This window comes from Rhinichthys klamathensis, unplaced genomic scaffold (assembly GCF_029890125.1).
Source record: "Rhinichthys klamathensis goyatoka isolate OS25496 unplaced genomic scaffold, OSU_Roscu_1.1 h1tg000040l_1, whole genome shotgun sequence".
NCBI lineage: Eukaryota > Metazoa > Chordata > Actinopteri > Cypriniformes > Leuciscidae > Rhinichthys > Rhinichthys klamathensis.
This window is the reverse complement of record NW_026606587.1, coordinates 11,232,214-11,246,790: the sequence shown is the minus strand read 5'-3', so window position 1 is coordinate 11,246,790 and position 14,577 is coordinate 11,232,214. Positions and strand designations below refer to the sequence as shown.

General features: G+C 38.0%; 1 protein-coding gene across 1 annotated transcript in view; it reads left to right on the top strand.

The window, feature by feature from the left end:
* antxr1a (ANTXR cell adhesion molecule 1a) overlaps nt 1-14,071 on the top strand; it is a 70,107-nt gene extending 56,036 nt beyond the window's left edge. Inside the window, exon 18 of the mRNA XM_056246858.1 lies at nt 13,655-14,071. Coding sequence (XP_056102833.1) covers nt 13,655-14,071 — 417 coding nt within the window. The remainder of the gene's footprint in view (nt 1-13,654) is intronic.
* Nucleotides 14,072-14,577: the final 506 nt, after the last annotated feature.

Sequence of the window (14,577 nt, the reverse complement as noted above, 5' to 3'; positions counted from 1 at the left end):
ATGGCACAACTTCAAAGAAGACCTTGGTGTTACTATTGGTACATATCTCCAAAAAACACAATAACTGTCTGGAACACTTGGTGTTCCCATGGCATTATGTCCAAAAAATGAATATTATGTATCTTAAATGTTGTTAGAGTTGCAATTATGTGTTTGACAAATGATATTTTTTTTAGGTTTGTGTTTTTGGTGCAGTGGTACAGTAGTTAAATTGATGATAAAGGTCGCATATGCAGAACATTACACCGGACAAACAGCTGTGAGCCGTAAAGCAAACACAGACAGTTATGGTGCCGGATAGGGATGTTGTTGTCTGGCAAACCCATCGGAAGATTTCAGTATCTGAAGCCAGCTTTAAAATATGCTGCTTATATAATGGGGCACAGGAGGCAGAGGGAGTCTGAGCTAACTTTTTAATGGGCTTTGCAAACATTTTTTGTTGCAAGCTATTGTAATCTTTCATTTAAGTAAGCACTGACTTCACCCACCTCACCTAAACACTCGTGTGCGCATCATGACTGATTCCTTTGAAAACCGTATGTTCTTTTATCATATATCCACAATAACAAAATTACTGATGAAAATGTTTGGTTGATGACGATTAGTGAAGACACAATGAAAAATATGCGTCATGAAGTGAGAGATCAAAATGACTATTTCAGTCAATGACTGAATTGATAGTGATGTTAATTTGCATGCATTGTCTGCCTTTTTAGCACCCGATTACTACGAACACACTTTAAAGGTGAACTAAGTAACTTTTTTACTAAAGGTGAACTAAGTAACTAAGTAAGCTTTGGAGCCATTGTAATGTTTATATTACTGATTTCGTGTTGAATGGTGGTCGTTTCGCACCCCCCTGGTGCCTGTGAGCCGCAAAACCACCCTTGCAACTTTGGGCCGGCGAGCCGCCGGCCTGAGTGTTAGGAAGTATCGTGTGATATCAGGTCTCGCGAGGTAACGAATTGCTTTACGGCAAAAAAAACAGATCTGATAAAATGCAAGCGTGCCGCACAAGCCTTCAAAAGTGAAGCCAAAACGTCTCGATCGCCCCCCGGTGACCGGTCCTAGTATTGGTCATAAGCCCTGCCTCCCCATGTTATTCAACGGGACGTGAGACCAACTAAATAATTAAATTACACTTCACATATCTTTTTTCTAAAGATAGTTTCTGTCATTTAGTGTAGTTTCTATCACGTTGATGTAATTTCAAGTGTTTGTTTTTAAAATAAGTTAGTTTTTAGTTAGTTATTTGATGCTATAAAAACGGTGCTGTGACATCATGATTGACAGCTGTGATTGACAGCTTCTCTGTGCGAAGTAGTCACTAAAGTACTAACGGACTTTTTTTCATAATGTTGACTATGTGGTTAGTAGTTGTATTTACCTTATTTTAACGAGGTACTGGATTCAGCAGACATCATTGGAGAGGAACGGAGCAGACAAGGCCACTTAAGAAAAGTGCAGGGCGTGTGCTTACGATTGATTCAACGAGAGTGGGGGCGGGGCCTTGATTTCGCGGCTTTACTTCCTGCTCGCGACTGCGCATGACTGGTCCCGAAAACGCTACTGCGCAGACTCAAGTTCCAATATGTCAGCGCCATATCGGGACGCTGGCGGCTTCAGTTCTCTCCAATGGAAAAGAGCGAAGGGGCGTCGTCCATCTTTTTTTACAGTCTATGATAAAATGAGCATCAAACAGAAATAACCCGGCGCCGTATACATGTGGTGTTGGGCGCGCGCAGCTCTTAAAGGGGCCATACCTTATTTCCACTCGTTACAGCGTCCATCCTACTGAACAGGTACCGGTGTACAGGGGGAGGGGATCCGGCCGTGAGTGCGAGCCATCTCTGCGTGAGTGCTATTCACGACAGTACAAGTGCTCCACAGCGACTCTAGGGGTCGCTGTTTGACAAAAACGGAATTCTTACTAAGTGCTGCTTTAAGGTGTCCTTGTTACAGTCTAATTTTGCATTTAGATACTGTGTAATATTAACAACGTATTTTCTATAGGGTTAGGATTAGGGTTTGGTTTAGTTGCATGTAATTATGCATAATTTACTGTTATTATGACAGTAACATCATACAGAGAGAGATCCCTCTACCACAGACACTGTAAAATCAAGTGTTATCATGAATGCTTTAGAAGTATTTTTAATTGTTAGTTCATGTTAACAAATGTACCCAGTAAATTTAGCCACTTACCAAAAAATGCATAGTCAGCATTCTAGTGGATGCGTGTCAGTTGATGGATATGTATCAGATGTGTGTCAGTTGACGGATATGTATCAGATGTGTGTCAGTTGACAGATATGTATCAGATGTGTCAGTTGACGGATATGTATCAGATGTGTGTCAGTTGATGGATATGTATCAGATGTGTGTCAGTTGACGGATATGTATCAGATGTGTCAGTTGACGGATATGTATCAGATGTGTGTCAGTTGATGGATATGTATCAGATGTGTGTCAGTTGACGGATATGTATCAGATGTGTGTCAGTTGACAGATATGTATCAGATGTGTGTCAGTTGATGGATATGTATCAGATGTGTGTCAGTTGACGGATATGTATCAGATGTGTGTCAGTTGACGGATATGTATCAGATGTGTGTCAGTTGACAGATATGTATCAGATGTGTGTCAGTTGATGGATATGTATCAGATCTGTGTCAGTTGACGGATATGTATCAGATGTGTGTATCAGATGTGTGTCAGTTGATGAATATGTGTCAGATGTGTGTCAGTTGATGGATATGTATCAGATGTGTGTCAGTTGACGGATATGTATCAGATGTGTGTCAGTTGACGGATATGTATCAGATGTGTGTCAGTTGATGGATATGTGTCAGATGTGTGTCAGTTGACGGATATGTATCAGATGTGTGTCAGTTGATGGATATGTATCAGATGTGTGTCAGTTGACGGATATGTATCAGATGTGTGTCAGTTGACGGATATGTATCAGATGTGTGTCAGTTGACGGATATGTATCAGATGTGTGTCAGTTGACGGATATGTATCAGATGTGTGTTAGTTGATGGATATGTATCAGATGTGTGTCAGTTGATGGATATGTATCAGATGTGTGTCAGTTGATGGATATGTATCAGATGTGTGTCAGTTGACGGATATGTATCAGATGTGTGTCAGTTGATGGATATGTATCAGATGTGTGTCAGTTGACGGATATGTATCAGATGTGTGTCAGTTGATGGATATGTATCAGATGTGTGTCAGTTGATGGATATGTATCAGATGTGTGTCAGTTGATGGATATGTATCAGATGTGTGTCAGTTGACGGATATGTATCAGATGTGTGTCAGTTGACGGATATGTATCAGATGTGTGTCAGTTGACGGATATGTATCAGATGTGTGTCAGTTGACGGATATGTATCAGATGTGTGTCAGTTGATGGATATGTATCAGATGTGTGTCAGTTGACGGATATGTATCAGATGTGTGTCAGTTGACGGATATGTATCAGATGTGTGTCAGTTGACGGATATGTATCAGATGTGTGTCAGTTGACGGATATGTATCAGATGTGTCAGTTGATGGATATGTATCAGATGTGTGTCAGTTGACGGATATGTATCAGATGTGTGTCAGTTGACGGATATGTATCAGATGTGTGTCAGTTGACGGATATGTATCAGATGTGTGTCAGTTGACGGATATGTATCAGATGTGTGTCAGTTGATGGATATGTATTGGAATTTTTTTTGCAGTGGTGGGTCTGATTCAGATACTTGACATTATCATAATGTGAGTTCAGTGGTTGTGTCTCTTGGGTCACGTATAGCAACTGTGGTCATACATGTCTGCCGAGCTTTGAGTGGATCAAGACATCTTTCATTTTCAAAAAAGAAAACAAAAACAAAATGGGAAATTAACCAGTTTTAATGTACCGTAAAACTTCAAATAATAGCCGAGTCCCAAATAGACGCCTGTCTCTTTTACACGCCTGGTGTGGCTGCAGGTTTGGGTAAATAAAGGCCGGTCTCAAATAGAGGCCGGGTCTGTTTTTTAGTTTCGGGTTGTATTTAATCCTCTAAAACCGCCAGATCGCCCGCTTTTTGGCGGCCGCCAAAGCACATTTTTGTCCCTCCAAAGCCTTTTTTTGATCGATGAGTGATGTAGAATAGAATGACTGCTGCGCCTGACAGGGCGCGCGAGCAGAGAGAGAGAGCGCCCCGGCCGCGCGTGCGCACTCTCCCGTCTTCAAACAACACGAGCTCTGTCTTGCTCTCTCTCCCTCGCGCATATTAATCAAAATCAATTGACGCGATAGTAAAAGGTCGGAAGACCGCAGTTTCACGTGGAGCATTTGGAGATTTCTAGAGATTAGAGACAGGCCTATACACTCAATGAACAACATCTCAACACTAAATTATAAAGGCCTGTCTCATATAGACGCCCGTCTCAAATACAAGCCGGTGCAGTTCGACGATTTGGGTAATTAAAAGCCCGGGCTACTATTTGAAATTTTACGGTATGCCAAATGCTTCTGTCAAGTGGTCAAGTTGATGCTACGTACAAAATCATCGAACAACATGAATCTATTAGGCTAAGAAGCAGACGATATTTTATTGAGCCGTCCTGTGATGATATCTTCTATAAAGGGTCATTTTTTATAATGTTCTCTGAGGTCTACTTATAATGTTATCAAAACATCCTAATTTAGAAGCTATTTTCTATCCTATTTTTGACCCTCTCTTTCGATCACTCTCTTTTGATGGGTGTGTCTCATTCAAGACTAAACATCCACTGCTATGACTGGGTAACAGTTTTGCATATTAAAATAATTTTCAATGTCGCAGTAGTTGAAACATTTGCCAACAATGTGAAACATTTATGCATTACTGCATCATTCTTTTATTTTCTCTCCTGCGTCGAACTTTGTCTTGTTTAAAATTAATTTGCAGTAAAATGTCGTGAACAAATGAACAGTATCCTTCTGACATGATCTGTTAAATTCTTCTGTCAGATGTTTTCTTGTGTCAAATTCTTGAATTAAAATGTATTTAAATTTGTTTAAAAAATTTTAAACAATTATGTAAGTTCAATTATAATAATAAGACATAATCAGGCTGTTACCACTAATGAAATCAGTATCAAAATAATCCATCAAGTTGCACAAGTTGATGTATTGATTTAAACAGACTTTTCAATGCAGCTCAGAGGGGAAAAATACATTTATACTGCAATTACAATCGATAGTAAAGTCCATCAATCTCACCAGATGTATAGGTCATTTGGGTATTTTTTGCCTACTCTTTTATGAGTACTATGAATTCAGATATACTTCTTTTGTCACATACTGTTTTGCACTTACTATTATATTAGGGATGAATGCAATTCCAGATGCAGCCACTGTGTTTATGAATGACTCACTCTATTTGTTGAAAACGTGGATTCATTCAGGAACGAAATAGCTGTTGCGTAAACCCTAATGCTCAAAATAATCAATTGGTTTGAGTAGAGCCAACTCAAATTAAATAAATTAGTTTAATCAAATTAACTTTTATGAGTATTTAGAACTTTTTTCTTTTGAGTTCACAAAACTGACACATTTTAAGTAATCTAAATTGTTTCCTTGTTTTATGAACTTGTTTCTTTTAATTTAGACAAACATTAATTGAACTGAAACTGGGCTGGGATTTCTATTTCCCAGCTTTACCATGACACTCAAAAGGGAGAGTAAATGCTAAAATTAAGTGTTATATAATGATTACTGTTAAGTTGGATATTTAGTTGTGTTTAATGTTTTGTGTAGAAGAGTTTCTGTTATGTTGCTTCTTTGTACACTGTAAACCCGAATAAGTTGCCTCAAATTTTTTAAGTTAAGAAATTTGAAGTTTATGTAAGCAGAACTGGCAGATTTTTATTTAGTACTTATACATTTTAATTGTTCTTAACTTGAAATGTTTGAGTACATTAAATCATACATTTAACTTAAAACTTTCATGTAATCTCAATATAATCACTTTTATTAGTGTATACTTAACTAGCTTTAACAAGCTAGTTTGCAAACATGTATATTAAACAGTAGCACTTGCTGTATGAGTGCAGCACTATAGAGGTTTTATTTGCTCTCAAATCATCTCATGCACCACTTGTCACCATGATGGTAACTATCCTAAAACCAACATTAACTGAAATTCTTCTAAATATAGCATAACAAAACATTAATCACTTTCTAAATCTCCCACTTAACATTAATCTTGCACAAAAAAACATTATATTACACTTATTTTAGCATTAACTCTCCCTTTCGAGTGCCATCGGCAAAGCATGCTGGGAAATAGACATCCCGGCCGTTTTAGTTAAACTTAAGTTTGTCTAAATTAAAAGAAATAATTTCATACAACTCAAAACAATGAAACTGTTCAGTTTACTTAAAATATATCAGTTCTGTGAAATTGAAAGAAAAAGAAAGTGCTAAATACTCATAAAAGTTAATTTGACTAAACTAATTAGTTTATTTTAAGTTTGTCCTACTCAAACCAATTAAGTATTTTGAGCGTTAGGGTTTACAGAGGGTTACCATCATGGTGACAAGTGGAGCATGAGATTAGTGTGAGAACAGATATATGCCAAATGTTTCATATTGCTGTACTCATTCAGCAAGTGCTATGCTATGTTATCAAGGCATTTGACTCTCATTACTGCTGTGATTGTTGGCTGTCAGTGTATTACAATGGTACAAAACAATAGGTCAGTAAATTAACATTATATCAGATAATGAAATACGGTTTATTTCTGTAAATTTTAAGTTAAGTCTGTAAAACCTTGCTACCGTAAAGTCTTGCTACTCTATTTTATACGGTAAATTTCTGGCAACCACAGCTGCCGTTATTTTACCGAAAATTGAACAGATTTTTTTTATGCGAGATATAAAGTCAGAATTGCGTGTTATAAAGTCAGAGTTGCGAGATATAAACTCGCAATTGTGAGGTATTTATAACACACAAGTTAACTAGCTTTTCTCCGAATTGCATGTTTATTTCTCGCAATTCTGAGAAAAGGTGTCAAAATTGCGAGAAATAAACATGCAATTCGGAGAAAAGTCAGAATTGCGAGTTTATATTTCACAATTCTGACTTTTTAACACGCAATAATGAAGATGTAAACTCGTAAACTTTTGTGGCGGAAACAAGCTTCTATGGTGCTGGTTTGCATTCCCTTTCGTGTTTCATGATTTTTTGTTCTATTTAATAAAGTATGAATAGATTCTCGCCTCATCTGTCCTCGTTCCAACCAGCGCTGACAATAATATGAAGTGTGAGAGTTGTATTACCGGTAACATAGTGAACATACATCATAAAGTGTTCCAGTATGTTCATTTCTTTTAACATATTATATATGGTTCGAAAGTGTGCCTCAAGAGATGAATCCAGACCATCCAGCATTAACTGAAAATACAATAACACAATTATTGTTATTCCATTTAGCTTTTGTTTGTACATCATTGTTGTGCATGTTTATCATTTTGAGTTTTGATCTTTGTAAACTCAGTTTTATTTTAGATAAAAAAATAGTCTGAAAGTTAACGATAACAATCTTGCTTTAGTCTGTATTAATGCACCATGGTATACTGTACTGTATGTCACTTCAGATGTGGAGCATCTGCGCCACCATTGCAGTGTAAAGATGCATGCATAGTTACATAAAATGTAATTATCCTGTTGTCTGCACATATGCCTAACATGTGCACTGGTTAAATAGCATCAGTACTTCCTTTTAAACAGGAAGGTATCGTTATGTTTTTGATTTGTTGCGTGATGATTTTTCTATTCGCTCTGAAGTGGAGCAAGTGGTGACAATAAGGGCCGTTTAAGCAGAGCAGATGACACAAGTCTGGGAATGAAGACCAGACATTAACAGAGGAAGGCATGTAGGCATGTTGTTATTTAGCAAAAAACTGTAGGGTCTGGCGACTGTAAAATTAAAAAGAAACTACAGCTGGCTGCTGTCCCGGCTACTTCTGAGAGAGACAGCGTGGAGACAGAGAGAAACGATCTGAAATGAAGGCAACAGTGTTCAGATGGAGTATAGAGAGATGCTTCTCATCTGGTTTTGCTTCAGGACCGATTTCAGAGTGCACCCTACAAAACTGGTTTGCATACAAAAGAAATCAAAAATGTCCTTAAAAGTGAAACCTACAATCTACTAGAGTCATAAAGGACTGCAAAACAATATGCAACATTTTAATAAAAAGACTGTTTTGGTCTATAAATGTGTATTCAATTTCAATTCAGTGCTCAAAACACAATTCTTGAAAATTCTGATAATTGAACAGAACCATTTACATTTTTTTAATATCATTTTTTAAGGGTTGGCAAGCTGCCAATTTATTATAACTATAGACACCTATATTGTTTTAACCCTCTGGGGTCCTTCATTTAACAGTCACAGTCAGGACCTTCGGGTCCAAATGGATACGGAGGGCGGGATTAATATATATAAAGAAAATCTTTTTTTTTTTTTACTTATTTTTTAAAATATTTTTTCTTTTCTTTTTTGGTGTTTTGAGATAATTTTATGATTTATAATTAATATTTATGCAATAATTATGACCCATTTTTTTCCCCATTGAATATAATATAATTTTTTTTATATATATACAATTTTTTTATTTTTTTTATTAAAGCTGTATTTCATTTTAGAGTCAAGCCTAGGCCTCATGAAAGCAATTTTTGAAATGAGATGGATAGCAATAGCACATTTTTACCACTAGTGGATTTACAGCTCTCTGTAGAAAGGCTTGCAAATTGTGTGTGTGTGTGTGTGTGTGTGTCTGTTTTGCACTCTTGATGTTTTATAGATTCACCCCTTCACTGTTGTGTGCTTTTTTTCTGGATCGTGGCTGATTTGTAGATTGTACGCACAAAAAAACCCTGTGTTTTCATATTTTTGACAATTTCCCATTCATTTCCCATGGGGGTCCATTTGGACCCGAAGGTCCTGAGTGTGACTATTTTTTTTACAACCACTTAGACTATTCAAATCCTGTCCCCAATTTTTTTGGGTGTTCATATACCAAGTACCAACAAAGTCACCAAATTTCGGACCATTCCGATGAAGCTATGATTTAAAAAAAAAAATTATTTAAATGCTTCGGGTCCATTTGGACCGAAGGACCCCAGAGGGTTTTAATAAGTGTGCTGAAAGTTTGTCTGGTTGTCTACTTATTGCCGAAGTCCCTTCAAAATTCACCCCAGCTATTTGGGAAACACTGAAATCTCTGTAACCGTTTGTCAAGATATTAATATCTGTCAAATAACAAATAAAATATGACAATAAAATTATGAATAAAGCTTATTTGGCTCAAATCACACTGATTTTTTTTTCTTTTTTCTGTCACGACCAGATATTATGCATGCACATTCCAAGGTAACCAAACACATGATTGGTTATTTTATTAAAAAGCGGGACTTCTGTTCCTCCACATTTACTATTATGATTTCTTCCATAATTTCTTCTAGAGGTTGGTCTCATTTTTATATTGTTGACCTTATATAGTTTTCAGTCACATGACTGGTGCAGAGACCTGGAGGGAAAAATATCCATAAAACTGCAACACAGGCCTGTCAATTTCCCATCTGTCTCGAGAATATTTAAATCACCTGACAGATAAAAAACAATGATATGTGAACAAACTGCAAGTTTTGGGCACTTGTGATGCAAGTACAGAACCTGTCGCAGTAATTTAATCACTAAAAACAGCGGGACATTCTAAAACGCCTTACGTGGCTTACTAGAGATATTAAAATATCAAATTCAATTTACACCTTATTGATGATGAATACTATATACAGGCAAGCAAATGAGCCCACAAGATAAAGGCATCACACTAAATCGCGCAGAATATGAAAGTAACTCAGAGTTTCACGTTAAAGGTAGGGTAGGTCGTTTTTGGTCTAAAAAACTTTTTCCCAAATTTGTTTAAACTTTCTATATATATCAATGCATAATTAAAATGTAAGTACTCTGATAAAAAGAGTATAAAAATCGAGTGACTCTAGACCGTTTAATCTGCACTAAACACAGCTCATTATTTCCTTCCGGGACGAAACAATGGATTGGCTTAGGCGACTGTCACTCTCTCGCAACCATGGCAACACCCCCGCTGCTACACTCGTTTGACTCGAGGAGGGTAAGAGACTAGTAAGAGACACAATTACATGCAAAACACGGCGTATATGTTATGAATCTTACACGAAATTCACCTTCATCACAGTGTAACTGATTGTAATGGGAAAACGTGTATCAATGCAACCTGTTTTTAGCTTTGCTTTATGTTACTAGCTCGTTAACGAATCAAACTCAATATATTTTAAACTTTACCAGTATCGATATGCTAGCTTGATAGTGAGTACTAACAGCCATGTTAGTTGTTTATATTCATAATGATAAAGTTAGGTATTTTATTACATGTGAGTCTGACATGATGTCACTACGCACTGCTCCTCTCCGCTCGGCGCTGGTATAAGCGCGTCCTCCAGCTGTGAGCTGTCGGCATCGCGCGTTCATGTGTTTTGGGGGCGTGGTTTTGGAAGGAGCCCAGAATGGAGGGGGTGGAAGTGAATGGAGATAAGTAGCTGTGTTTATTACAGCCCTGAGAGGACTACAGACACTCGATTTTTATACTCTCTTTTCCAGAGTACTTACATTTTAATTATGCAATGATATATATAGAAAGTTTAAACACATTTGGCAAAAAGTTTTTTTAAAAATTCCTACCTACAATACCTTTAAGCGCTTTCCCATAGAAACCCATAATAAAGAAAACACTTAAAGGGTTATTTCACACAAAATTGAAATTTATGTATTTGATTTCTCACCCTCATATCGTTCCAAACCCGTAAGACCTTCGCTCATCTTCGTAACACAAATGAAGATATTTTTGATGTAATCCAAAAGGTTTCTGAACCAGCCATAAGCAGCAGCGTAACAAATAGTATTTTCGTCGCTCCATAACATTAAACACTACCACTGTAGTCACATAGACTATTTTAACGATGTCTTTACTACCTTTCTGGGCCTTGAAAGTTGCAATGACGTTGCTGCAATGGGTGGTTCAGAAACCTCTCGGATTTCATCGAAGATTGTGTTCCGAAGATGAATGAAAGTCTTACGGGTTTGGAACGGCATGAGGGTGAGTAAATAATGACAGAATTTTCATTTTTGGGTAAATTAATCCTTTAACGTGAAACTTTGTGAGTTATGTTCATATTGCTTCATCTGCTTGCCTATATTAGGTTACTGAGGTTTTAAGTGTATACTTAATTTGGTCTTTTAATATATCAATGTCTTGTTACATTAGTACTTAGTACAAACCTGGTAGAACTAACTAGCAGGGAGCAGAGGAAAGCTTTGTTTTGTCCTCTAAGTGGGCGTTCCTATAGAGGTATTATGTCACGTGAAATCTAGAGCTATACATACCACATTCTTTCAGTCTTTGATGTGCTTAGTTACAGTACATACCATAAGCTCTTAACTGCATGAACTGTGTGTGTGTGTGTGTGTGTGTGTTTATGTGTGTGCGCCTTTATGGGGCCAGCGGGGGAGATCTTCATTAGTTGACAGGAAATTGGGACAGAGTGCACTAATTTTCCATAAGCGTTTCTAGTAAACCATCAACAACTAGCTTTTTACTCTGTTTATCATTAAAACTGGTCTGGCATTTATAACTTCCTACAGCAGACAGAAAAAGAGCAGAAAGACTCCTCTCGCACTTTACTCTACCTCGGTATGTAGGTGTGTTTGTCATGTTGATGGTAAAGTCCATCATTGCAGACACATGCATTTGGAGACTTGAGATGAATATCCCTGGCTTATTCACTTCATCTGAAGTGAAATCGAATAATGTAATACATTTCTCTCCTGCAACGTTGTCCTACACGATGGCATCAAAACAAGCTTTTTACGATCGTCTTCTGAGGCCGAGGCTGCAAAATAACAAATTCAATGGAAGGCATTTTGCCAGTCAATGTTATGGTTATTTTGCGATCTCTGAGAGAAGAGTTTCAACTCAACAATAAGCCGTATGTTTTCAGCATGAGGGGAGCAACATGCCTGTTTATTATTTGTGCCACATTTTGTAATGAAATATCAATGACCTAATTTACTAATTCCCAGCCAAATTTTACTCAAATCGGTTTTGTTTATTGCAACACTTTAGTTTACGGTCCAATCTCACTATTAATTAGTTGCTTATTAGCATGCATATTACTAGAATATTGGCTTTTTATTAATACTTATAAAGCACTTATTAATGCCTTATTCTGCATGATCGTATTCTACATCCCTTATTCCTACCAATAGCTAAACTTAACAACTACCTTACTAACTATTAATAAACAGTAATTAGGAGTTTATTGAGGCAAAAGTCGAAGTTAATAGTTATTTGATAGTGAGAAATGGACCCTAAAAACTAAAGTGTTACCTTTTTACAAACCCATCAAAGGGTTTACATCCATAATTCGTCTGAAATCGAAGTAAACAGAATTTGTTTTGGAATGTGTCTCAGTCTAAATGTCATATTGGATCTCAAGCTTGAGATACGTCATGATACGCAAAATCAAATTTTCCAATTTTCTGTCCTCTCTCTCTACATGCTACTTTGTGTATTGCATGGAAATAATCTCTTTGCATTGTGATGATGCTTACACGGTCACTGTTACTATAGCAACCGATGTAGATCACCTCATATTGACAACACTGTCTGAAGAAACAGATCCAGTTTCTTTACTTTCAAAATGACTCCAGACAGTGAGTCCTTAAAACTAAATTGAAAAGCTGCTGTGTACAGTGTGAACAAAGCCATAGAGAATCCAAATAAATTATTGCCGCCACATAGCAATGCTCTGGAAACTTCCCAGAGCACTCTAGCAACTGCATATTCTAAAACCCCAAAATAACATGTTAACCCCGCTTAGCAATGCCCTGGCAACTACCCAGAGCACCCTAGCAACTGCATATGCTAAAACCCCACAATAGCATGTTAACCCCGCTTAGCAACGCCCTGGCAACTACCTAGAGATCCATAGCAACTTCATATGCTAAAACCCCACAAGAACATGTTAACCCCGTTAAGCAATACTCTGGCAACTACCTAGAGATCCCTAGCAACTGCACATGCTAAAAACCCACAAGAACATGTTAACCCTGCTTAGCAACGCCCTGGCAACTACCTAGAGATCTCTAGTAAACTGCATATGCTAAAAACTCCCAAGAACATGTTAACACTGCATTGCAATGCCCTGGCAACCACATAACAACTGCATAGCAAGTACTAAAAACTCTTTAGAACATTTTAGTACTGAATAGCAATGACAACACCTTAACAACACTCAAAACATGGTATTCACTGTGTAACTACCCCTTGACAACCATTTAGAACACCCAAGCAACTGCATAACAAAAAATGTGATTATTTTATATTAATACCCTGGCAACCTCCATGAACATCCTAACATCCTATCCACTACATAGCAACACCTTGACAATCCCCCATAACATGTAAGCTGCTTCATAGCAACACCTTGACAACAGGAAAAACCATACCACAGCACATTTTCTTCAGAAAAATGTTACATTTAAATTCTAAAAGACTTTTTTCTGTCCTATCTTTCTCTCTCAGGGTCGCTGTATAAACTTCACCCGCGTCAAGTCTAATCCTCCTCCACGGTATCCATCCTACAACCACCATTCTTCCCCCATCTACACCCCCACACGGACCCTCAACCCACCCCCTCCTCAGGGCCAGCTGCCCCCTCCTCCACACAGTCCACCGGACTCCCTATCCTCCAGTTTTCCTCCGGTACCTTCCACCCCTCCTCCTCTCACCATCAACCCATCTCCACCCATTACTCCTCCTCCATCCTATTCTCCACCCCCCGTCTGGTCTTCATCCCCCACCACCCTCTTCTTTTCCCCACTCACATCTCTGCCCTCTCTTCCACCATCACCTACTTCCTCCCTGCCCCCACCCCCTCAAGCCCCGCCTCCAGGCAGAGCTCCTCCTCCAGATCGTCCACCTCCACGGCCCTGTGTCTAAAGATGAAGACTGGAAGCAAACAGGAAATATACATTTTCCACACCCTCCTCAAGATTCCGTTGCTGTGTGGCCTAACACAATAAAACATGGCTCACCTGTGGCATCAAGGGCATTCGCTCCCGTGAAAAGAGCAATGAAATGGAACACAAGCCTCCGGGAAACTCTAAAGGGAGCAACACTCAGAATCACACACACTAGGCATTGCAAAGAAACAGAAAATTCACGTTCGAAGCTCCTGTTTCTCGGCAAGAGTGATTTGTGAGTTTAACCAAGCTTTGAGAATGGAAGCGGCTGGTTCTATTAATGGATTCATGGATGTTTCACAATCGCATGCACATGGGACCATCTCATAAAGCAGGTTTCCACAAAAGAGGAAAGCTGAAACAAAATAACCTTTCAGGAGCTTTCTTGTTCAGAACAGTTGAGAAAATATATGCACCTTTGTATCTAGTGTGACTATATACAGGTCAACTTCCTTAAAAGGCAAAACTAAACATTGCGTCTCA